The sequence below is a fragment of the Mastigoproctus giganteus genome, chromosome 6 (assembly GCF_048544385.1).
Source record: "Mastigoproctus giganteus isolate SK-2022 chromosome 6, ASM4854438v1, whole genome shotgun sequence".
NCBI lineage: Eukaryota > Metazoa > Arthropoda > Arachnida > Uropygi > Thelyphonidae > Mastigoproctus > Mastigoproctus giganteus.
The window spans coordinates 147,362,077-147,387,510 of NC_143580.1; the positions used below are offsets into that span (position 1 = coordinate 147,362,077).

Genomic DNA, 25,434 nt, shown 5'->3' on the forward strand with positions numbered 1-25,434 from the left:
AAGAAATATTTTAAGGGAAGTGACCTGTAAAATAAAATAATGGTAGCTGGCATCAAATAATGATGGACAAATTTAGCTATAGGTCAAAAGGGGGGAAATAGAGCAAAAATACATTTAAATCTGATGTCAGCGAAAATAAAAGTTGACACATGATCAGGTTTTTCATCAGGGGACTACACCTGACCATGCATCAAAGGACTGTGTTTCTATTCTATTATATTTTATTTGATTTGTTATTATATTTGATATTTTATATATATACAGTAAAATCTCATTAATCTGGACCCCGGTCGGTAATCCGTACATCGCTTAATCCAGACAGCTCTAAAAAAATTTAAAAGTGGAAAAATCAAACGACTATTGGGCTCAAAGGTCATATATATTGTGTCTGAGGTTATTGGGCCATGATGACTCACGCTGCACAAACAACCTGGCTCCTAGCTGCTGTTCAGACAGTTGTTTGTCGTTTGCTCCGCAGTTACACGCTTCTATCTTTTGTCGGTTTTTTTTTTTTTTTTTGGTAGTTGTTGGCGCATCGGCTTCTGTGGCCATAATGCACCTCCCAAGGTTTTTGCAGTACTTTGATCCAAGCCCAAGGTGGGATTCGAACCCGCGACCTTTGGGTTGCCAGGCAGGCACTTTACCCACCCAGCTAGCCCGGTCGGCTTGTCGTTTGTGCTGTGCAGTTAAACAATGTCTTTAAGTAAGCCTAGTGTAGGACAGAAGTGTAAGCATAAAATGCTTTCTCTTCACGATAAACTATCGGCGATAGAAAAACCTGAAAAAGGAGCTTCAGTGTCCAGCATCTGTCTTGAGTATGGCATCGCAAAACAAACCGTGTCGGACATTAAAAAGAAAAAAAAGTGAAATTCGTAATTTTGTTCTCAAGTTTAACGTGGAGAAAGAAAAAAGTAAAGTTAAACGAATGCGGATGCCTACTGATAAAGCACTAGATGATGCTGTGTACAAATGGTTTTCCCAACTTCGTTCGTCTGGTTTGGCTGTGCAAGGAATAGAAATTCAAGCAGCGGCAGAGAGACTGACTAAACAGTAAGGAATTGAACAATTTAAAGTGACCTCAGGTTGGCTTTTTAGATTTAGAAGACAGCATAACATTTCAAACAAGAAAATGTGTGGGGAAATTCTTAGTGCTGATTTTGAAGCTGTTGAGCCTTTCAGGAAACAACTGAATGATTTTATTCAAAAGGAGGGTTATCAATTGAACCAGTTGTACAAATTTGAGACGAGACTGTTTTGGGGAGCTCTGCCTGAAAACAGTGTCAAAAACTGAGAAAACCATGCCTGGAAGAAAAATAAGCAAGGAACGTGTTTCAGCATTGCTGTGTGCAAATGCCGACGAAAACCGTATGTTAAAAACTCGTTGGGAAAAGCAAAAAACCACGTGCTAGTAAAAACCACTAGTAATGGACGATCTACCGGTACACTACTACAATTCCCATAATGCATGGTTTACCATGTAAATAACAATGGATTGGTTCCACAAGAAAGCTGTGCCAGAAATCAGAAGACATCAAATCGAAGATTTGAAAATCCCAGAAGACGAAGTAAAGCCTTGGTTTTGCTAGATAATGCACCAACCCACCCTGACGTTGATAGACTCGTCAGTCAAGATAAGAAGATTAAGCGCATGTTCCTGCCACCAAACACGACATCTGTTTTCCAGCCTGTGGACCGGGGAGTGATCTACACGGCAAAGCGGCTCTACAGAAAGAAGTTTTTGAGCGAAGTCCTAAAAGTCGAGGAGCCACTAGTTGGTGAAGAAGACAGAAGACGAAACATTCACAAAAAAGATAAGTAATTTTTTCAAACCAGTGAATGTGGCAAGTGATGTAAGTGAAGATGAACCAGTGCAATCTTGTTCTAAGCGATTATGGACATTATGTATTTTTAATGTAAATACAGTATGTACGTATTTACATTAAATATATTTTATGTATTTACATACATATTTACTACATATTTTTGACTATGTACATACATATTTTTAATATAAAATAAACATGTTTTTACTGTTATCCACATACATTATGTTGTTTAAATAAGCTTTATTCACATTACAAAACGTATTTCATATAATCCCGACTTTCATTAAAACGGACACCTCTCAGCCCCTATTAGTCTGGTTTTATGAGGGTTTACTGTATATAACTTTTTATAAGAATTTAACGGTATAAAATATTAATTAATTAAATTAATGGTTTATGGACCAGGGACACTGCTAAATTTAAGCAGAAGGTACCCAAAGACCATAATGGATACATAAGTGGAGAGTATAAAGGTAGATAGATAATGTCAAAGTGCTAACGGAACTGAAATTGTAATTACGGAGAACAAAGAAGAGAAAGATGATAATAAGTAATTAGGATTACTGTGACAAATGCATGCAGCCTAGCTAGCTCCGGGATAACAGCAATCACGTTCCAATTCTTCTATGCAAAACCTCAAATTCAACAAATGTAACAATAGGCTTTGTCTTACCTGCCCATATATGCACCCCCAGCATATTACCAGCAATAGTAATGATTCCATTTTCTGAAAGTATAGCAACGTGGTATACCTTATCACTTGCCTTACTTGCAATATAAAATAATGTTGGCCAAACCAGCAACAAACTGCATCTAAGACTTAATATTCATAGATCTGACATCAAAAACTTTAATAACAGTAAAAACAATGGCAAACAAGAACAGAAAATAGAATACAAGCATTTTCAGAAGCATTGCTTCACTAATATCCACATCTCCATCTTAACCCATATACCTAACCCTGTTTTAAGAGGGCGCCTCCGTAGCCAGGTGGGAAGGAGCAGCAGTGCGTAGCACACACTTCTTGATTAGACCGGGGTTCGAGCCCGTCACCACCAAATATGGAGGATACGGAAAGGTCAGAGAATGACCACCGCATATTCCCAGAGCAATATTGCTAATGCTCCTAAAAACCAAACGACAACAACAACTGTTTTAAGAAATAGACAGAAAAAAATATTTATGTTGAAATTGAAGACACTGTATCCTTATGGCCTTAACATCAAATTTAGCCATAGTATCATTACGAGCTGTATAGAAGATTTCTGTATTTATGAGAATTTTCAAATGGTTAAACGTTTAAGCAAGCTAGGATGCATCAAAAAAGCAAACCTAGAACCAATAATAATTTAAACAGTCACAAACTAGGCAGCTTTGCCCAGACTATAACCAGTTGTGATGATAATGCCATTGAGGTGCAGCAGATACATAATCTGCTCTTCAGTACAAAACATAGTGTCCTAAAAGCACTATATAAACTCATCCACAGTTATGAATTCAAATCTAGACACCTATTCCACCTGTTAAGTAACATTTGTAAATTTAAGCTAAAATCATTAAATTATAATATTAATAAGGAACATTCTAGCATCATACTAAAATTTCATAATACCACCATGGACTGCATCAGTATAAACCATTGCATTAATTCACATGCAGATCTCCTTCCAGCAACTGCCAAAATATAAAAATCAAAGCCAGATACAGATATCCTAAACCTTCTGGCCTGTAATTACAAATCCCTTGCTACCAATATGGATATAGAAGAACCAGACACCAACACATGCATTTGCCACAAGGCTGAATTACAGCCTTATGTTAATCCCCACCATGGGCATATAATAACTGGAGATAATACCTTACCAGGATCCGAGAAAGATTCTTTATGGTACAAATTCAGATTGTATACAAAAACCAGCTTAACCACATTCAAAAAGCAGTTGTATCATGACCTCCTCAACTACTGCTTCATGCTAGCTTATAAAAACAACATACCTATCGAATCTTTCAGTATGTGGATAAATACTGTGTCATCAGAACTAATAAATACTTATAAAGCCTTAAAATCACATGGATCTCCAGCCACTATCAACTGCATTATCTCCATACTTAAAAAAACAATTATCAGTTTATTGACCAGCTGCATGACCAGTTTATTGTCATCCCTGTCGACAAAGCTTCCAGCAACATATGCCTTCATATGTAAAGCTTTTTACTTTCATACGCTAAATGCTGAACTCAGTTCTAGTGAAACATACAAGCCTGTGACCAATAATGGCAATATCATAACAAAAAAGTTAAGAGCTATCAACAAAAAATTAAAACTTAATATTAATAATTATAGTTTTCCATACATATACTTCATACCTAAGTTCATAAGAACTTAGGTATGAAGTATATGTATGGACCCAGTAGGCTTCAGATTTATTACTTCATGCAAGTGCAGCAATGCATACATACCTGGCAAGACTTTGGAACACTTACTGAAACCCATCATTACCATCTTACCTCAGCGTGATTATCACCAACAATATCCTCATTTTAAAAGCCTTGCATAATAGCAATATATCCCATATACAAACCTTTGATTTCCATAGCCTATTCACCAAGATTAATCAAGCTAATCTGAAGCGTGTCCTAAATAATCGGTTCCATAAGAACCCAGTAGGCTTCAGATTTATTACTTCATGCAAGTGCAGCTATGCATACATACCTGGCAAGACTTTGGAACACTTACTGAAACCCATCATTAACATCTTACCTCAGCAGGATTATCACCAACAATATCCTCATTTTAAAAGCCTTGAGTAATAGCAATATATCCCATATACAAACCTTTGATTTCTATAGCCTATTCACCAAGATTAATCAGGCTAATCTGAAGCATGTCCTAAATAATCAGAGATGAAACTACGTGAAAATTCGGTCAATATCCATAGACCATTCCTATTATCCGACGATTGGTCACTTATACTTATGCGCGAAGAACAAACATTACAACATAAGACAAAAGTTTCGGATTAATTGTGTGTTGCTCTTATTCCTGTGAACGTGATGCTTCAAAAAGTTCTAGTCTGACTTAAGGAATGAAGAGAATAATCACCCCATATTCATTAAGCTTTTTAGACTCCTAAATTTTAATTTTAATGTCAATCTACAGGAACGAAGAGATTAATCGCTCCATATTTATTAAGCTTTTTAGACCTTTAAAATTTAATTTTAATGTCAGTCTACGTAATGGTTTCCTTGCTGGCAGAGGTATGGTGTTTGAAGACAGAAGATGGGTTGATCGCTCAATATTGAGACTGAGGGGTCCTGAACACTACGGTTCTGACAGTGGGGAAGATGTTTCACATTTTTTGTAAAATTTATATTGCCTTCACAAATAATTGTTAGCGCATTGGACTAGGAGAGTTGGTTGGAAAAGAAGCATCCTATATCAAAAATAAAGGTAATCCCTGTTGTTTTCATAATATAATAGAATATAGGAATTATCGAGCACTTAATAGCTCTCTATTATCAAATCTATTAAATAATCTGTATAATAAATACAAACATATAATACACTGCAAACAACTTAAATATTGGAACAACTTAATGAATTTGTGTATTACCAATAATTACATTTTTAATGGTAAAACAGTTAACCAACAAACCATAGGTACCCCTATTGGTAGCCCTGCCAGTTGCATCATTGCAAATCTATATTTGTACTGGTATGAAACCTCACTGCCTCTGGAAATCTGCTTGTGTAGGTACATAGACAATTTATTTGTAGCAAATTGCCCCAACTTCCTACAAGATTATGCCAATATATATATCCTAAAGAACTCATCTTGGAAAAAACCAATAATAATAACCTTGCAGCCAACTACCTTGATTTAGATGTAGATATGAATAATCCACAGACCACACTCAACATATACAATAAACGGGAAGCCTTCAACTTCAATGTCTTTAACTTCACGTATTGACATTCTGTATCTCCAAAAAGATGCATACTAATATCATTCTGTCTTAATGTATCAGAAAACCACTATATGCAATAGCAAAAAATTGATAATTAACAATATCAGACACCTCTACAATAAGCTTCTATAGAACCAGTTTTCTACAGCCTACCTGTATTACCATATCAAAAAAAGCACTCCTTATTATCAAAAATAAAAAGTTGATTAACTATACCACTGATATCAATAATATGGCTAACTGATGTTCTGTAGCTGCTAGGCTTGTACATAATGTATAGTCTACACTTCTAGCCTCTTTGGCGTCTTACAAACGTAGAAAACTTGTACCCACCAATTGGATAACCAAGGAGTATATTATTATTTTATTTTTTAACTTTTTTTATTATTTTATATACCACACAACTGGCTTAAACACTGAAGTATGCTCACCGAACTATGTTCAAGGTCCTACTATAAGAATGGGAATAGCAACCCTGAACTGCCCTGAGCAAGATCTATTTGGGTCTTCTTCCGTATTCTTTATGCTTGCCTACCTTTCTATATATTTTTGTTTCTCATGAGCCATTAGTTTATCGAATGCAATATTTGAGATGCTCCTTTTCTGCTTTAAACACTGTTCTTTCCTAAACAAAGTTTAGCGACTATTTAATTCTACTTCATAAGCTTGTTACTCCTTTCTATCCTGGGACACATTACTTCATGTGTTTAATACCTACCCCTATTATTTATTCAAAATTTCATTTAATTTAATCTAACTTAGTTTCTAACTGATGGCATGTGGGATAGCCAGTGTAATTTAATTTTACTTTACATAATTTTAATTTTGATTATTTCCTTAACTTTCCAATTTCTTACACTATCTTATACCATAAATACTTCAGAACAGATTTATGTTATACTTTTTATTATCCTTCTCTATGATCATATACCCACTTGACTTCAGTAAGTTATCCTACTTCTTAATCTTTTCATTCTGCCTCTGTCGGGTCAGCCATGAAATATACGTAAGCCATATGACTTAAATTTAAATTTTAATCCTTATCTTCAATACTGAATTGTCACGTGCTGCTTATATTTCATGTCAGAAACAGAGGTGTACTTCTTGCCATTTTTTCCTTTGATTTCGGCGGCTGGCCCCAGAAGAAGGCGCTGAAATCATAGGACACATAGCATTAAGTACTTCTAATTACTTATTATTATCATCTTTCTCTTCCTTGTTCTCTGTAATTACAATTTCAGTTCCGTTAGCACTTTGACGTTATCTACCTACCTTTATACTCTCCACTTATATATATAAACTAAAACACAAAAATAAAATGTATGCCAGTTGGCAAACCAGTAGAATGAAATTTTTTTAGTTAAATTATAAACTAAACCAATAAAATGATACAAAAAAGAAAAAAGGAGGGGGAGAAAAAATAGTGGAGAAGAGGGTACTGTGGAAGGAACACTCCTAATATAATTTAGAATTTAAAGCCAATTAAAAGAAAATTTAATGTCACCCCCTTGATGGTACCAGTGTCTAAATAATGTGAAATATCACAAAGTTGGAAACGTAAACTATCAACAATATGTGAACAATTAAACCAAAAATAATAAATAATAATAAAATAGACTGACCATTACCCCCCCCCCCCCCCCAATCTCGACAGAGGGCCACAAGGCCAATAATGGGCAGGGAATCACTACATTTCGAATGTTAAACAAATCCTTGTAATGACGGAATGATACTAAGATCGAACTGCCAATGCAGTAGATTTGCACAATAGTGGTCCTTATGCTTTCTATCTTGTTACCTTGAAAAATAACAAGATAGAACACCAAGCACTCATATGGCAATATATTGACACATTATATTTTTGTTTTTTAGTTTAATTTATACAACATTTAGTGGAATGTGCATACTTGCTGCCTCTGATGTTTGCATTATCCAAATTATTTGGTGTTAACGGTAAACTGGGATTGGGACACAAAGCCCAATGGGTATGTGTCAATATAAAATAAGATATGCATTTACCTGTAACCGTTTTGGACCGCGGTCGGTACAAAAAGCCTTAAGGCAGCTCAACATTCCGATTTTATAGATGGTTGTGCACGCCCTCTGGTCTAATTTAGCATGTTTGTCAGTAAACGTAATTGTACTTTAATATATATATATATATATATTTATTTATTTATAATTTTTAACTGCTAATTTTTGTCTTTTATCTCTGTGATGAATAAACTTTCATAAACTGTGATGAATAAACTTTCGTTAATGCTATTGCTGGTTTAACAGTTATTAACAGTTATACATTATACACACATTAATAGTATTGTGCAAAAATTTTTATTTGATTTATGGTTTTTATTTAGGGCGGTGTAGCCGAGTGGGCAGGAGCGGGAGTGCAGTAGCACACGCTCTTTGAGTAGACCGGGGTTCAAGCCCCTGACTGCTGAATACGGTCGATCTGCCAACCCGCACTGGACCAGCGAGGCAGATTATGGTCCATTTCCCTCAGCATGAATTGTTGAGGAGGCTTCCATCCTGCAGTGGGTTGATAATGGCTGCACTTTACTTTTACTTTTTTTTTACATTTCAGTCATTAAGGCCTGACTATCTATTTAGCAATTGATGTGCTAGCATTGGTCAGTTAGCCTAGTGTTACATGTTGAATTTAAATTGCTAAAAGAATTATTACAAGGCAATAATAGGTTAGTGGAATTAATAATAAGGTAAAGTTAGGAGAAATTAAGGTAATTTAAGGAAAAAAATTAGGGAACAAAAATTACATTCTGTCAACATAGCCATCTCTCAGCTACTGCCTCGGGGGCGTTGAGCGGACAGATAGCCAGTATTAAAAGAATATCTCATGCATACCCATTTCTGTAGTCGCAATAACAGTTTTACTAGATATTTATCATATTAAGTTTTTAGTTTTAGGTATACCAGATTATAAATATATTTTTAATTTCTGAAATCCAAATTATTTGGTGTTAACAGTAAACTGGGATTGGGCTTTGGGTTCCAATATAAAATACGATATGTGTCAATATAAAATACGATATGCATTTACCTGTAACCATTTTGGACCGCAGTTGGTACAAAAAGCCTTAAGGCAGCTCAACATTCCAATTTTATAAATGGTTGTGCACGCCCTCTGGTCTAATTTAGCATGTTTATCAGTAAATGCAGTTGTACTTTAATTTATTAATCGATCTACTTATTGTTTGCTAGTATTAAGAATTACGTATTAAATTTGCTAGTATTAAGAATTACATATGTAAAAGATGTTAAGATTGGGGGCATATAGGGACTTATTAATTTATTTTTTTTTTAAATGCATTTAACTTAAGGATATACAATTAAAGCTTTTTGAACCTTTTTTATTTTTTAAACTAGTAGAACAATAAGAGAAATTTACCTCAATATGATATGTAGAACACTTCCATATGCTACTGTCCAGAAATTAAAACAAATATAACGTTAACGCAAGATAATTACAGTAAAAAATAATAAATTGAAATTAATTAAAATATTAATTAAAAAATTAAAACAAATTTAATGCAAATTTTGAAAAACAGTTTTCCTTCCTGAAGTTGACAGAGCTTTTCAACTGTATGTCGTGATCACAGGAATGGAAATTACTGAGTATGTGTGAGCATGAATCTTAAATAGAGATTATTTGTCTTCGCGCATGCATGCAAAAGACCACGATTTGGAGATTAGGTATGGACGGTGAATGTTAATAGGATTCTTAGTCTTGTATAATTATGTTGGACACTAAGTATTTTGGCCTCATTGAATAAAAATGTATATTTTTCATTAACGACATGAACCGAAGACGTATTGTTTAACTCTAAAATTCAGCGGATATCGTTTCGATCCTTGGTAAGACAAGTCGCAATCACTGCAAGAAATGTATACCGGGTAATTTATTTGTGTTGCGAAAGAAGAAAGGACTGAGTAATTGTTCAGTATAGAATGTAATTTCTGTATTGGTCTGGCCACAATCTTAAATTCGGTATCTTTAAAGAATATGTTAAGCTGTTTGTGCCACTGTTCAACGTATGGGACAGAAATAAAGTATTTTCTGATGTTACTATTGTTACTATTGTGTAGTTTTTAGGATCAATAGTCTAATGAAGGATCCTTATGTCACTTGGTTGTCTGTCTGACCATCCATATGTCACAGCATTGTATCTTTGGAACCACTCAACCTATTAACTTGAAATTTTGCATGGGTTTGTACATCATGTGGGCTAACACAATGCCATATTTGAACGTTGTTGACTAAAATTTGTCTGAGAAATGGGGGTAAAATGTGGGGAGGACAAAAATGTTCTTGACAACCTGATAGCTTATTATACACTGTTGGAAAGAGCTCAACAAGTAGGTTTAAAATATAATTCGAAAATATTTTTTAAATTAAAAATGGCGCCGCCAGACAGAAAAATGTGAGTAATTTTCGTGTCCTATCCCCCTGTTTTCGTCACTAATGGAGCTAAAAATTTAAAAATCATATTAGCTATGCATTATTTGATGCTTATCAAGGGAAAACTATTCGATTGAAATCTATCATTTACTTTTTGTGTTAAGATTAAAAAAACCAGTTGTTTATTGCACTTCGATAGCGTGCTTCTTTGTACTAAGTAACTCTCCTTTTGGTGACAAAAAGGTTGTTAAATAGTTAGTTAATAATTCTATAAAGCAGCACCACCAAATACGGAGGATGCGGAAAGGTCAGGGAATGACCATCGCATATCCCGGAGCAATATGGCCTTAGTTGCTAATGCTCCTAAAAACCAAATAAAATAAAAACAAACAAACAAACAATTCTATAAAGGTCATTTATAAATTTTGTGACGAGAAGTATTTTTTAACAATTTTCAAAGCTGGAGTTGTCCCGGCAAGGAGGTACTCAGAGAGCCAGTGTTGAGGCGGTGGTGGTGGGGAGGCGCCTGTGCAGAGTCTTGCACGGCCCTCACCTACCAGTCGCTTCTCCCTCAAGACGTTAATCACTTCTCCAGGAAGAAGTCGAAGTCACTTCTCCCACCCTTGTCATTCACAACTGGAAAGGCTCAAGTAGATAATGTTTTCGTTAGTTCCTCAGTTTTAGGCCAAGCCAGGGTACTAGAAACTTTTTTTCAGACCATAAAGCTCTATTTGAGATACTACACTAATGACCATTTGTGACTATGGACCCCTCATACTGAATGCCCAGCACTCGGTAGTTGGCCGATTTATTTGTATCCTATCATTAGTATCCTTAATATCTGTATTTCTGAGTCTAAAGCAGATTGCATTGTTGAATATTTATAGGCATTGAGAAATTGATTAAAGATAATAGATCTTTTGTAAGTGAATGGGTGATAGCTGTTATAATGCAGAAGCATACTAGTTCTTTTAATTTTTAATTGTGTTCAATTAATTTTTTAATTAATTTCAATTATTTTTTTACTGTAATCATTTTGCATTAATATTATGTTCGTTTTAATTTCTGGAGAGTAGCATACAGAAGTGTTCTACGTATCATATTGAGGTAAATTTCTCTTATTCTTTTATAAATATTGAAATCAACGTAAAACATATTGAGCATCATAGCTCTGGTTTATTCTATTAAATTTTTAAACTAGTGTGATTACTTAATTTTCTTTACTCATCCTTCATTCTTTTCAGAATGATGATCCTCCTTGTGTAAGGAAGTGTTACCCTGCAATGCAGCATGTGGAAGGTGACATTATATGGGTCAGAGACTGTGTTCTGCTGAAATCTGGACCTCGGAAAACTGATCTTCCATTTGTAGCAAAAGTGGCAGCTCTTTGGGAAAATCCAGAAGATGGTAAATTAAAATGTGTAAAATTGATTTTTTTTTTTTTTTTTCAGTGTGGTTATTGAACATTTAAAAAAAAAAAAAAACATACCCCAGGATTTACGAGAGTTGATGAAAAATTAAGGTTCCCTAGGCCATAACTTTCCATGTGTTGTGCAAATCTTAATTTCCTTTTGTAGCAAAACTGTTATCAGTGATTGTCATAAACTGAGATGGTGAATGTGTTTTGTGCTGATTTGTACTGTTTCATAGCTTGTCTTTCACATCCCCATTGGAAGGGATTGAATCTGTGGAACACAGTCATAGAATGGAAGAACACTATCGAAACCCAAAAAAAGTATAGACATCAGCTGGAAAGGGGCATGGCATCGATGTTTTGAGACAGTGAAGGAGCAATTCTCCTAGATTCCATGTCACGTGGAATGACAGTTCCATGTTAATGTTCCAGGTTTGATGACTTCCCATAGTTTCTGTGGAAAGTTATTGGACAAATGCCACTTGGATCCTTCAGCAGCATGACAATACTCATCAAAATTGAATCTTGTTGCAGGCATTCAGTTTGTGCATTTGCAGCCACCTGCCATACAGTCTGTACCTTGCTCCGCTTGACTGCATTTTCTTCTCAAATATGTTGTTTGTGGTTTGATCTACAAGAGTAATTTCTATAGAAATGGAATATACAAGCTGATATCATGTTTAGATAAGTGCCTTAACAGATATGGTTATTACACAGAGAAACAGTAATCAAAATGAACAGTGCATTATATAGTTCCAAAATGCAAATACATGTTTGAAAATTTGTGATTTGAGGAAACCTACCGTTGTTGGTTTTTTTTTTTTTTTTTTTTGTTATTTGTTTTTGTGTGTGCACATTCATAACTTACCTTTGATTGGATATTTGTTATCCTCAATAGTTTTTTTTTTTTTCCCCCTATTACTTTATCTGTTAATCTTATTCTTAAAAATTATCATTTCTAAAGATTCTAATTTTTGAATTCCTTTATTTTGTTACCCAGCTCTTCGCTCAATAGTTTAAAATACTGTAGTCGTAAAATTGTGTTATAAACATGTAATTAGTCTTTTGGCTAATTTCTTTTTTTCTCTAAATGAAGTTGTTTTTACTGGCTTCCTGTATGTGATGCTTTTCTCATTCTGTTGTTTATTTTCATGTGTAATCTTCCACCTGTTTTTTTAAAGCTGTTCTAGATGTGGCAAATTATTAACTTGTTCTAGTTTGTAGTTTTTTAGCCTATGAGTATAATCTAAATTTTCCATGTCAAAATTATTACATATAAAGAAATAGTTTGGGTTGGGGACTGCCTTATTCTCTTCTGAGGCTGTATTGAGATGGAGGAAAGTATAACAAAATATATAAAACATGCAAACATTTACTTAAAAAAACAATGATATTTACTTAACTCTATTTGCGTACAATTTAATACTGTTGTGTTAGGAAGGACTAGTGCTGACTATGTATCATTTACAAATCATTCATAACATAGGCACCTCATTTGGGGAGAGGAGGGAAGGAACATGGTCATCTTTGTTAGTTTCATCACAAGATGAAGTTACTTTGGAGTTGTTAAAATTGGGAGTAAGAGACATGACACAAAAACTGGCAAGACTCTCCACAAAATGCATTAGAAAAGGTATCACACCTTTTCTAATGAGTGGAATAATGCCAAATGGAATAATACAATCATAGTTTTGCTGCATAAGAAAGGAGATAAATAAGAAATTGGAAATTATAGACCAATTAGCTTGTTATCCCACATCTACAAGTCACAAGGGTCATTACTAACAGATTAGGGTGCCTCTGTAGCCAGGTGGGCAGGAGCAGCAGTGCGTAGCACACGCTTCTTGATTAGACTGGGGTTCGAGCCCGTGACCACCAAATATGGAGGATGCGGAAAGGACAGGGAATGACCACCGCATATTCCCAGAGCAATATGGCCTTTGTTGCTAATGCTCCTAAAAAACCAAATAACAAATAACTAACAGATTAGAAAGAATACTTGATGAGAATCAACCGAAAGAGCAAGCAGGCTTTGTGCCAGGATTCTCAACTATGAATCACTTTCACGTAATATCACAGCTAATGAAGAATGCATATGAATATAAAACACCATTATGCCTGGAATTTGTGCCACATGAAAAGGCATTTGACTCCATACAGCATAAGGCAATGTTTCGGGAACTAGAAAGACAAGGCATCTCATATATTCCAGATATCCCCTATATTATGATTTTGAAGAAAATATGAGAATGCTACCTCCTTTATTAGACTAGACAAAGACAGTAGCAAATTTAAAATTGAGAAAGGAGTTCGACAAGGAGACACAATATCTCTGAAGTTGTTTACTGCTGCCCTTGAGGAAGCTTTCAGAAGATTAGACTGGTCGCAGAAAGGAGTCAATGTGAATGGTGAGTATCTAAACCATTTACGATTTGCAGATGACATTGTGATCGCAAGCCACAATCCCAAAGAATTTGCAGAGTTAGTAAGGATTTTGGACTAAAGATGAATATGGCTAAAACAAAAGTAATGATGAACAAGTATGCCACAGAAAGAGATATAATGATTGAAGGAGCAGTAATTGAAAATGAGGAGTCATATACTTATCTGGGACAAGTCATTAGCTGTAATAATGGTAAATGGGTGGAAGTCAAGAGAAGAATAAATTTTGGATGGATAGCATTCAGGAAATATAGTCACATACTGATGAGCAATATTCCAATTTGTCTGAAACGTAAAATAATGAACCAATGTATACTCACTACCACGACTTATGGAAGAGAAGCTGAGAACTACACAGTGAAGAATGGAACGAATTATATTGGGAGTCAGCCTGTTAAGTAAGAAGAGAAACTCATGGATTAGGAGCAAACTCAAGTAAAGGACATTCTTATCAGAACTAAAGAATTAAAATGGTCTTGGGCAGGACACAGCTTGAAGACATGATGACAGATGAACTAAGAAAATAGCAGAATGGTACCCAAGAGGAGCTAGAAGAAATCCTGGAAGACAACGATGGAGATGGACAGATGAAATTCATCAGTTTGTGGGTAGTAAATGGATGGCCATTGCACAAAACAGAAGGAATTGGAAAGTTGCTGGAGAGGCCTTCATCCTGCAGTGGATTGAAAATGGCTGATGATGATGATGATGATGTTTTTTAACTAATATCATATGAATAATTTGGAATTTCAAGATGAACAACAAAGATTTAGAAAAAGGAATATCATTACCAATTGAAACAAATTATAGAAAGGAAATTGAATTTAATGTGCCAGTATTCCTATGCATTATTGAACTAGAAAAAGCATTTGATAGAGATTGTAAGATTTTAAGATTCGTTAAACATATTAGAAAACAGAAATATGCCTAAAAGCTTTACTAGAATAGTGAAAAAATTTATACAGAAAATCAAACAGTAATTAAAACTGAAAATACATTTCTAAAGCAGTATCAGTTAGAAACAGTATAAGACAAGGTCATTCATTGAGTCCAACCCTCTTCACTCTTATTACAGTTGAAATTATTAGAGAAATAAACTTAGAAGTTAAGAAAGCTGATAAAATAGGAAATAATTGAAAATGATAAATTATGCAGATGACACAGTAATTCTCACACAAAGGACTATACTAGACGAGTGCTTGAAATGTGGCGTTGGCGACACCTTCCAATGCCCAGTTTTACAGGAAGCAGAGGGTAAAGGCATACAGACTAGACGAGCACTTCAAACACCGCATAGGACGACGTAAGCCGGAGTAAAACACCTTTGTACGTGTTACAAGTGCATACACCTTAGTGTTTGCATAGCCTGAGGAGACATTCTCCCGATGCATGGGGTGGTTGGCCTTAATTGGTTTGTTTATTATACTTTGGGGAAGACAATGTTTGACACAGAGGAGTTTATTTGTGAGGTGGAAAGGAGGCCTCCCTTGTACAACATGTCATTAAAAGAATACTCCAGCAAAGAAATAAAGGCATTGTTGTATTGAAATTGGAAAATAAATGTTTCCGAACTGGGAGGAACTATGCAATGATGAGAAGAATCAGAAAGCTCAATTCTGAACCTTATATTCATTGTAAATATTTCTTCTATTTTAGTACTGTTTCATTAGTTAACAAAATACAAGGTTGTTCACTTGTAGAGACAATTTATTGGTAGATTCTGGGTTATCTCTGTACTGAATCACGAATGTACATAATTTAAGTTAATAAAGAACCTTATTATTCTTAAATAAGAATAATAAGATTCTATATGTGAAAACAGTAATCGGAAAACTGCTGAAGAATATCCACTGCCACAGTACAACTAATGTCAATGTTAACAAATGAGAATCACATGTGGCCTCTGTCTTCTTCCAAAACAAATTTTGAAAACCTTTCATTTCAAACATAACTTCGGTGGCTTTCTTTTTTGAAAAGCATTTGTGAAAGCAATGAAAGCACGCAGTAAGCTGCAAAGTACAGAGTTGTTGTCAGCGTGATATAGTGGGAAAAAAATAAAGTAATAAAATGCACGCAATTGTTTCTTGGCATAAAAAACATGACCGAAAGAGCAACGGATTGTTTTTGAAAAATGAAAAGATCACACTTCGTTTCTTCAATGTGTGTTGCATCTGCCAACACAAAATCGAGGACATTCATCTATTGGAATCCACATTGGTAACGGGAAAAACTGATGTAAAACTGATAACGCTGCAGTGCAGTGTGCATTTGATTAAAAAAAAAAAGTTTTTGCTTTATTGTAATTGTTTTTAGGGATCAGTATCGGTACAGCACCTTTTCTAACGAATTTCAAGAAAATGTTTATATTGATAGCTGCGTTAGAAACTTCAAAAACTGGTATCTTCTCATCATTGCCAGACCAAGGTGTTTTGCCGCCCCGGACAAGGGCCCTGCTGGCCCATGTCTTAGTCCAGCACTGCTTCTCATAAACATTCATAAAATCAAACAACACTAATCCTTTATTGCACAAAAAGTACTCCGTTGCAGTGTGGCTAGTGGAGAATGTGTTCTCCTTCAAAAAGATAGAAAGTACTTGTCAATATTCCATCTGGTAATTATGTCAAATGGTGGGAAGACAGTAACAACATGTGTTTTATTCTGAGAAGTCCTGTGCTGTAAAATCAAACAGGAAGTTACTCTTTATGTTACTGAAAGTAATTCTGTAAGACACCAAGTCTTACAAATACCTTAATCTCCGAATAAGAATAGTGGGTAGAAATAAAATAATTTTACAAAGAAAACAGCATTTCAGAAATATTTCAATTAGTGGGAGTTGGCCTGTCTGTACAGCATATAAAGCATAGATCTAAACATTGGCAGTGCTTTTTTTGTCAGTCACGTAGAAATCCCAGATGGAAAGTAAATGAAGCAGATTGGGAAAAGTATAAATCCATTGCAAAATTAGATGCAGATATTATCAAGCAAAAACCGTTAGATGCAGCAGTACAATATGTAACAAATAAATTAATCCAAGCTACTGAGCAGACTATTCCAAAAATGTCATCACACCTTCCAACACATCCAAAATCATGGTGGAATGAAGAATGTTTACACGCTAAAAGAGAGAGAAATAAAACCTGGAATAATTTCCGAAGATGTTCCACTACATAGAACCTCGTATTATTCAAAAAGGCAAAAGTGCAAGCCAGATATGTTAGAAGAGCCAGTAGCAAAGCATCCTGGATAAAATTTGCATCCACTTTAACAAGTTCCACACCATCTCAAACTGTCTGGAATAAAATCAGCAAAATGAAAGGCAGATACCAGATTAATCCACCTCCAATCCTAAACTGGAATGGACAAATCACCGCACAGCCTTCAGAAATAGCCAATGCACTGGGCGAAACCTTTGCCAAAACATCAGCAAACACATCATACACTCCTAGTTTTCAAATATACAAGGCAAGAATAGAAAAACACAAACTGAATTTTTCCACAAGAAATGATGAACAGTACAACCTTCTGTTAACTTTTCTTGAATTAAAAACAGCTCTGTCGCAGACAAAGCAAAGCGCTGTAGGACCAGACAAAATTCACTACATGCTGATAAAGGAACTTGACCACCAATCCCAAATGGCATTACTTGAACTGTTTAACAAAATCTTCCTAGAAAACCAGTTTCCAGATAGTTGGCATCATGCAATAATTCTGGCTTTCCCAAAACTGGGAAAGGATCTTTCTAATCCACGCAACTACCGTCCAATTGCTTTAACAAGTTGCATAGGCAAAGTTATGGGAAAAAGTCATCAATGCTCGTTTAATGTGGTATTTGAACAATAATAATCTTCTCTACCTGGCACAGCATGGTTTTAGGAAAAATCGCTCAACACTAGACCTACTTATAAAATTGGAAAACAGTATACAGAATGCCTTCATCCGAAAGGAACATCACGTCATGATCTGCTTTGATATAGAAAAAGCTTACGATACGGCATGGCGTTATGGAATCCTCCAAAACCTATACCTCCTTGGTTTACGTGGACATCTTCCTAAATATATCCAAAATTTCTTGCAACACAGGACATTCCAAGTTAGGCTGCAGACGATCCTTTCAAAGGCTTTCATCAAAGAAGAAGGCGTGCCTCAGGGGTCTGTGCTTAGCACTACCCTTTTCGCTATTAAAATAAATACAATAACCGAAGAATCGTTGACGCAGCTTTATACGTTGACGATTTCAGCATTTCCTATCACTCTCAGAATATGCGAAGTATAGAACGGCAGCTACAAAGAACAATAAACAAAATAAGCAAATGGGCTCAAACAAATAGCTTCTGGATTTCCACACAAAAAACTACATGTATACACTTCTGTAGAAAACGAAACCTACACCCTGATCCTGAATTGAAACTTGACGGACATATTATCCTAGTAGTACCAAGCAATAAGGTTCTTAGGACTTCTCTTGGATAAGAAACTAACATTCCTTGATCACATTAAACAACCCAGGCTTTTTTGCTTAAAGAAATTAAACACTCTCTGAGTTCTTTCCGCAACAACTTGGGGAACACATCAATATACACTTCTCAAACTTTATCGATCTATAGTTCGTTCCAAACTAAATTATGGAGCAGCTGTTTACGACTCGGTGAAACCAAGTTCTTTGAGATGGTTAGACCCCATACACCACAGTTTACTCCGCATAGCACTCGGAGCTTTTCGAACTTCACCTATCCAAAGCCTTTATGCAGAAGCCCATGAACCTTCATCAGAGCTTAGACGACAGAACTTGTTATTACACTATGCCGTCAAGATAAAATCTATCAGTGATCATCCAAATAGAGATTTTCTGTTTACATATAACTGGAAAAACATATACCAAGCCCATCCACGGATGAATCGAGCTGCCGACATCCGTCTGAAAGATTTACGATTTACTACTAAGCCGAGAGCTTGATTATGACAATGTAGCTACTGCAATTGCACAGACCATTCCACCATGGTGCATAGTCCAACCCATATATATGTATTTTCAAACCTGGGGGAAAAACACTATCAAGAAAAAACTACCAGCAGCTATATGCAGCATACAAAGAACAATATCCACATCACACTTTCATATATACAGATGGGGCTAAATCAGAGACTTGTGTAGGAGCTGCAATTCAGTTTGAGGATTGTACCTTCATCCAACAACTCCCAAAAGAATGCAGTATTTTTACTGCCGAATTACAAGCCATTTCAATGGCTATAAACCAAATCAAACATAAACAGATAGCAAACAGCATTATTTTCACGGACTCGCTTAGCTCTGTAACTGCCTTGCAGAACGCAAATACCAGAGGACACCCAATCCTACAACATATCCAATTTTCAGTATCAAAGTTATTACAAAGAAATCACAATATCAGATTCTGCTGAGTCCTGGGCCACACAGGAATAACTGGAAATGAAAGAGCAGACAAAGCAGCAAAAGAAGCTTCCATCTCTGATTATGCCTTTCACATAATGCCATATACAGATTACAAGTCCTTGATCCACCAAAGCAGTATAAAACAATGGGAACAACACTGGCTAGATCAGACTAACAACAAACTTCGTCTAATTAAAGAAATACTTCGACTGTGGCTTACTAGCTTCTGATCGAATATACAGGAAGAAGTGATCCTCGCTCGATTGCGAATCGGGCATACACATATGACTCACTCTTACCTACTCAGAGGTGAAGACCGCCCTCAATGCCAAAACTGTCAAGTTCCGCTGACTATACATCACTTCATGTTGAACTGTCCAAAATTTCATAGAGAATGTCAAAGAGCCTTTCAATCAATAATGAATAAACAAAACAACCTAATGCTTAAAACAATTTTAGATGACCGGCCAAATATTACCCAAGTTTTCTCCTTCCTTAAGTTAACTGGATACTTTCAAAACATATAAAATTAATAGTATACCATTTATAGAGAAGCTATACAAATATATATATATAGCAGAATCTTGGTTCTGCCATAAACGACAAGGAAAGTGAAAAAACGCTGATATACAAAACCTACCTAGGCTAGGTGCATTATAGCCTAAGCTGCTCTTGCGCCAATGGCTTTTAAATAACAACAACAGCTTTTTTTGGGACAGTACACAATGGTACAGCATACCGTCACCTTTATTAACAGTGACGTGTGACAATTGGAGAAATTAGTGCACTTCAAGATTTGTAATATTCCATAAATTTTCCCTATCTCTGTTTACATGGTCACAGTACCTGAATATCCGAATGACACTGACATTTTGGACAGTTTCACAAAAAAAAAAAAAAAAAAAAATCAAATTTAAGAACTAGTGACAATACCGATGACGAGAGAAGGAAAACGAGGACAATGAAGGTATTAATCCTTCTAAACATGAATTGTTGGCATTTGGTGAAAGTGAGTTAGAAAATTGTCAATTAGGTTACAGTTAAATGAAAGAGATGCAATTTGAGGATTTCGGGGATAAATAATTGATAAGAAGGTTTCAGAAGAATTGAAGCATTTGATGAACGCTCTAAGTACGATACCAATTTCATCGAGTGAATGTGAATGGGGATTTTCACAAATGAATCTGATCACCAGCCCAACCAGCGCTTCGTTGGTGACAAAAACAGTTTCTTCACTACTGTTTCTTAAAATTGTAGGTCCACCGCTGACTCGCTTTGATCCAGCAAAATATGTCGATTCGTGGCTGCTTTGCAAACGTCATTCAGCAACCGACACACAAAGTGGAAGAAAAGTTGTCAGCAACCTGCAACTCGCAAACCGCATGCAGCTCTTTTAACATGTGACTGTGGCTCTTTAACTTTACAGCTCACATGAAGCACAATTTGAAATGGAGTTAGAGGACTTAAAAATCAAGGACATGTAGAGCGCAAGACTAAAATGCCTCAAAACTAAAATTGAGGATTTGGAGATGCAAGAGGCTGCCCTTTTAATTCTACACAAATGGACGGCAATAGATGACTTCAAAATGCAGACCCATATATAAATTTGAAAATATTTGCGTTTGGACTTCTCTCAGTTTTTGGTTCGACGTATTTCTGCGGGCAAATATTTTTGAACATGAACTATATTAAAAATAAATCAAGAAACCGTTGTCTGAACAATGCGAGCACGTTTAAAGCTCAGCATGTTTAATTATGATATACTTGCATGATGTTGAGAGACACTTGCTCAAGAAGTTCATCAGCAAAAGTCACATTAATTTGTACCTAACTGGATGTTCGTTAAGTTATTTTTTAGTATTAATAAATAATATTTCAAAAAATATATTTTTAATAAACACCTTCCCACTCTATTCCATTTCTTAAAAAACTCTCGTCCCCCCCCCTCAGCTTGAACTGAGGTGTGGCTCTTCGGATTCTCATTTTTTTTAATTAGATCAAAAATGGCTCTTCACTCAAAAAACGTTGCCGACCCCTGGCATAGGGTGTCGGATAAGAACTTAATAAAAATTTGGAATATTCTACAAAAACTTTATTATGAAATCATTTTTACCTATGTTATTATTTTTTACTTGTTTTACTCACATTTTACTTATTTTTTTTATATACTTGAATAATAAATTTATGCTTAATAAACTGTGTGTTAATACACTTAATTTGTTGTTCTTATTCTAAAAACATTACTACGAAAGTAACAATGTCAGAGAAAAAAAAATTTTCAGAGTACTTTTCAAATCCTTTTAATTTTCAATTTTTCCTGATAGCAAAGAATGAGTACTGGCACCTATTCTTTCACAAAAAAACCACTGAACATCAGTATTGATTTCTGCATCACAGTATCAAATTTTGTGTTTTTTTTCACTAATGAACATTTCAAGTTCATCAAAACTCTGGGAGATTTCCTGTGCATTTCAAACATAATATAATTTTTTTTTAAAATCTATTTGAATTTGCTGGATGGATCCACCATCGTCGTTTTCTCTTTCTACTCGCAATCAACACTATTCATAAATGTGCAATACATCCAACTTGAACAACATCCATCTTGAAAATGGGAGTAGAAAAAGTGAGTTGCTGATATCCAATGAAATGTTAGAAGTGCCCCCTTCTAGTTTGAAATGATCTGACATTCAGAGCACTACAGTAGTTTTCTGTTTTGGAGACGTTCACGATGCCAGCTTACGCTTGCGCTTCAAGCATTCATCTAGTACAGTATAGCCCAAACAGAAGCTGATTTACAAATATTGCTCTACAGATTAAAACAAAATCATTAACAATTTCTAAGGATTCTGTAAAAGTTTTAAATTTGAATTAAAAGGAAAAATAATATAACATGTAATGAAATTTAAATATTTGAGCATATAAATTAACAACAGAATAGCATAGTGAACAAAGTCATAAACCAGGCAAATAATGCTAGTGAAATAGCTCAACGTTTAAATAGTAATGTTTGGAACAATAAGAAAAGAAACAAAAACAAGAATATTGTAAGGCCAGCCTCAGAAAAGGCAGCGTGGCATTTCCCAAAACATGGGTCCAACCCCCTTCTTTCCTATTATTTCTTTATATGTAATGGTTTTAATCTACAGTTGAATTATGTACGTTTTTTTTTTGTTTGTTTGTTTATATTTTCCTTTTAGTTATTTATTCATTCACCTGTGTAACTCATAAAAATGTCCTTTCTACATATATTTATCTGTTTTAGAGATTCTAAGATTTTGCAGACTACTAACACCCAAATTTTTAACATCTTCCATACTAAACTTTCCAGTAACTTGTATTCTTTTATTAAATGGCATTGTATTCCTTCCTGTTTATAATTTTTCATTTTATTAAAAGAAAAATTATAAACAGGAAGCGGTGATTAAGTGCAGCCCTGCTTCACTCCAAATGAAGCAGGGTAGCACTTGGAGTGATTCAGTCACTCACTCCTTAAATAATTTTCCTTTACTCCTCATTGCAGATTTAGCACTTATGTGAAAACTTCTTAAAATTAGGGATTACCCTGATCTGATATCTCTTGGCATAAGCACATCACAAATATTGCTTCTTCTGCATCTAAAAAACTGGGTTTTCTCTTTCACTCTCTGCCTTACTTTTCTTCCAAGCAGCTGCTAACTCTGTACAAATGACAAATCTCTGTCAGGCTTCTAGACTCCAAAAGAGGGCATTTTGGTTAATTAATGATCAATCTTTAACAAAGTCTGTCCACTCTGTCTCATAGATGTTCTGTTTCTGCTGCATGCCCTTTCTATAGATACTTCCACAGGCACTGTTCTTCTAAATTGGCTTCTATAATTCCAGCTCTCTCTTCCAAAACAGTCCAAACATGTGCCACAACCAGTCAACATCCTTTTACTGTCCAACTTCAAACTCACAGAACCAACTAGTTGTTTAGGATCATGTGTTGCAGATGGAATTGAATCAATTTATGGACTATTGCCAATGGAATATCTGCTTGTTGGTACACTACTCTGCCACTAGTAGATGAGAATGTACAGGCTGGCCTCGATTAATGCGATTAATTCGTCCTGCGAGCGCATCACGCAAAATGGAAACACATTAATCGAATATAATAATCAATAGGAAAAGTTATAATTGGTCCTTGACCTTCTGGAATGTCCATAAAGAATTTTAAAAATACCTTTTAAATAACTTTTTAACTGTATACAATGTAAAAGATAATGAAAATAATTATGGAATTAAATGTTTATTGCATAAAACAGCGGTTCCCAAACTGCGCACCGCGGAATATTTTAAATTTTCGAGGGAAACGCCGATACTGGACATCTGTTGGACACCGCGCGTGAACTACTAGCTCAAGGTAGTTCACAGTTTCAGCATTTCTTATTAAGTTGTTTGGACCTAACTACTAAACGGAACTGTTAGGTATTTCTTTTGGTCTGGGTGCACCTTGAAAAAATTACTGAGACACTAAGGGCGCCGTGAACCGAGAAAGTTTGGGAACCTCTGACATAAAATACACAATGAAGAAATGGCTGTTGCGGAAATATTCGAACAGTGTTGATTTTCTGTTTTCATCAATCAATTTCCGATAGATAGCCGACAACAATCTTCTCTGGGCCTTGGCGAAATAAATATCGCAGAAAATCTCAAACCTTTTGTTTGAAGTTCTCTGCGATACGAAAGATTTCATCTAATTCTTTTACCGTTATTTCCTTCGCGGTAACATTTTAATCTGGCTCATTTAAAAATTTGAATTTTTATGCAAGTGTGCATTGATTATTAGCAGGAGACAAACAAGTAACATGTCTTCTTCCGATGGTTGATGGAACACACCGAGGCGGGCAGCAGGCAAACGTTTGTTAATTGACCGTACGACTCGCGGTAAGCTTAATGCGTGATTCAAATCTTTTTCAACTATCACATAAAAAAAAAAAAAAAAAAATCACGTTAACTGGAAATTTGCATCGTGTAAAGTGAAAAGTGGTATAATTTTTCAAATAGTGTTAACTGAAAATTGCATTATGCGAGGCCTGCCTGTATTTTGTGTGATATCAATAACAGTTGTTACAACTGGGTGGCATCCTTTTGCTGGGAAGTTTTAACCAATCACTTGTTTCTTTGAATTTCCTTGTTTTGGTTAAGGAGTTCTCTTAAGTTATTTAAATGGTATTCTTCCAAGGCACAACGAAGTTATTACTGTTTTATTTCATAAAAGAACTTTATGAGCAAAGCACAATTTTCAATTTGTAGTACCTTTTGCGTACTGTTGTAGTAGCATCTGCTTTTATTGAATCTGAGATGCAATACTCACTGTGTCATGATATTTATTTTGCATACTGACTGCATGCAATGCCTAAAACACCATAGTGTCAGACGGGGTTTTTTTTATTTTATGACTTTCATTTCTGAATATATATTTCAAATTTCATCTCTGAGAAATTCAAGTTTTGCCATCTCTAGGCAGCCAAAGTGATGCACTTCAATTATAGCCACTCTCTATACCATAAATACCTTGTCTTGTTGCGTTTTTTATTTATTTATTTTTTTTGCTAGTATTTATGAAAATTAAATGCATATTTTATAAAAAGGGACCATTTTCTTTCTGTTCTGAACAACTATATCGGCAATTTAGACTAAAAAGCATTCTAGGGCAAGGGCCTCAAGCTACGTAGGAGTTGTTTGGTGTTGCATTCGTGTTACAATTGCAATACCAGGGTACCTAATACCATCCAGACAGCACTGTTTTGAGACCAAAAAGCCTTGGAACAATACAGTCTGTGTGGTGGTATCTGCCAAGAATAAGTGACAGTAGTCTTCTCCATTGGTGAAGTGTTACTTATTTAAGGTAGTGCAATATAATGGGAACTCGTTGTGAAGGTTTTCACAATATGAGATATAATTAAAACAGTGCCATTTACCTACTTTGGAT

General features: G+C 35.2%; 1 protein-coding gene across 5 annotated transcripts in view; it reads left to right on the forward strand.

Moving 5' to 3' along the window:
- The window catches only part of LOC150084644 (uncharacterized), a 387,737-nt gene that overhangs the window by 336,902 nt on the left and 25,401 nt on the right, over positions 1-25,434 (forward strand). For all 5 annotated transcript variants that reach the window (XM_090376527.1, XM_090376523.1, XM_090376524.1 and 2 more), the window contains one exon: positions 11,457-11,619. In XM_090376527.1, the coding sequence (XP_090232653.1) occupies positions 11,457-11,619 (163 nt within the window). The remainder of the gene's footprint in view (positions 1-11,456; positions 11,620-25,434) is intronic.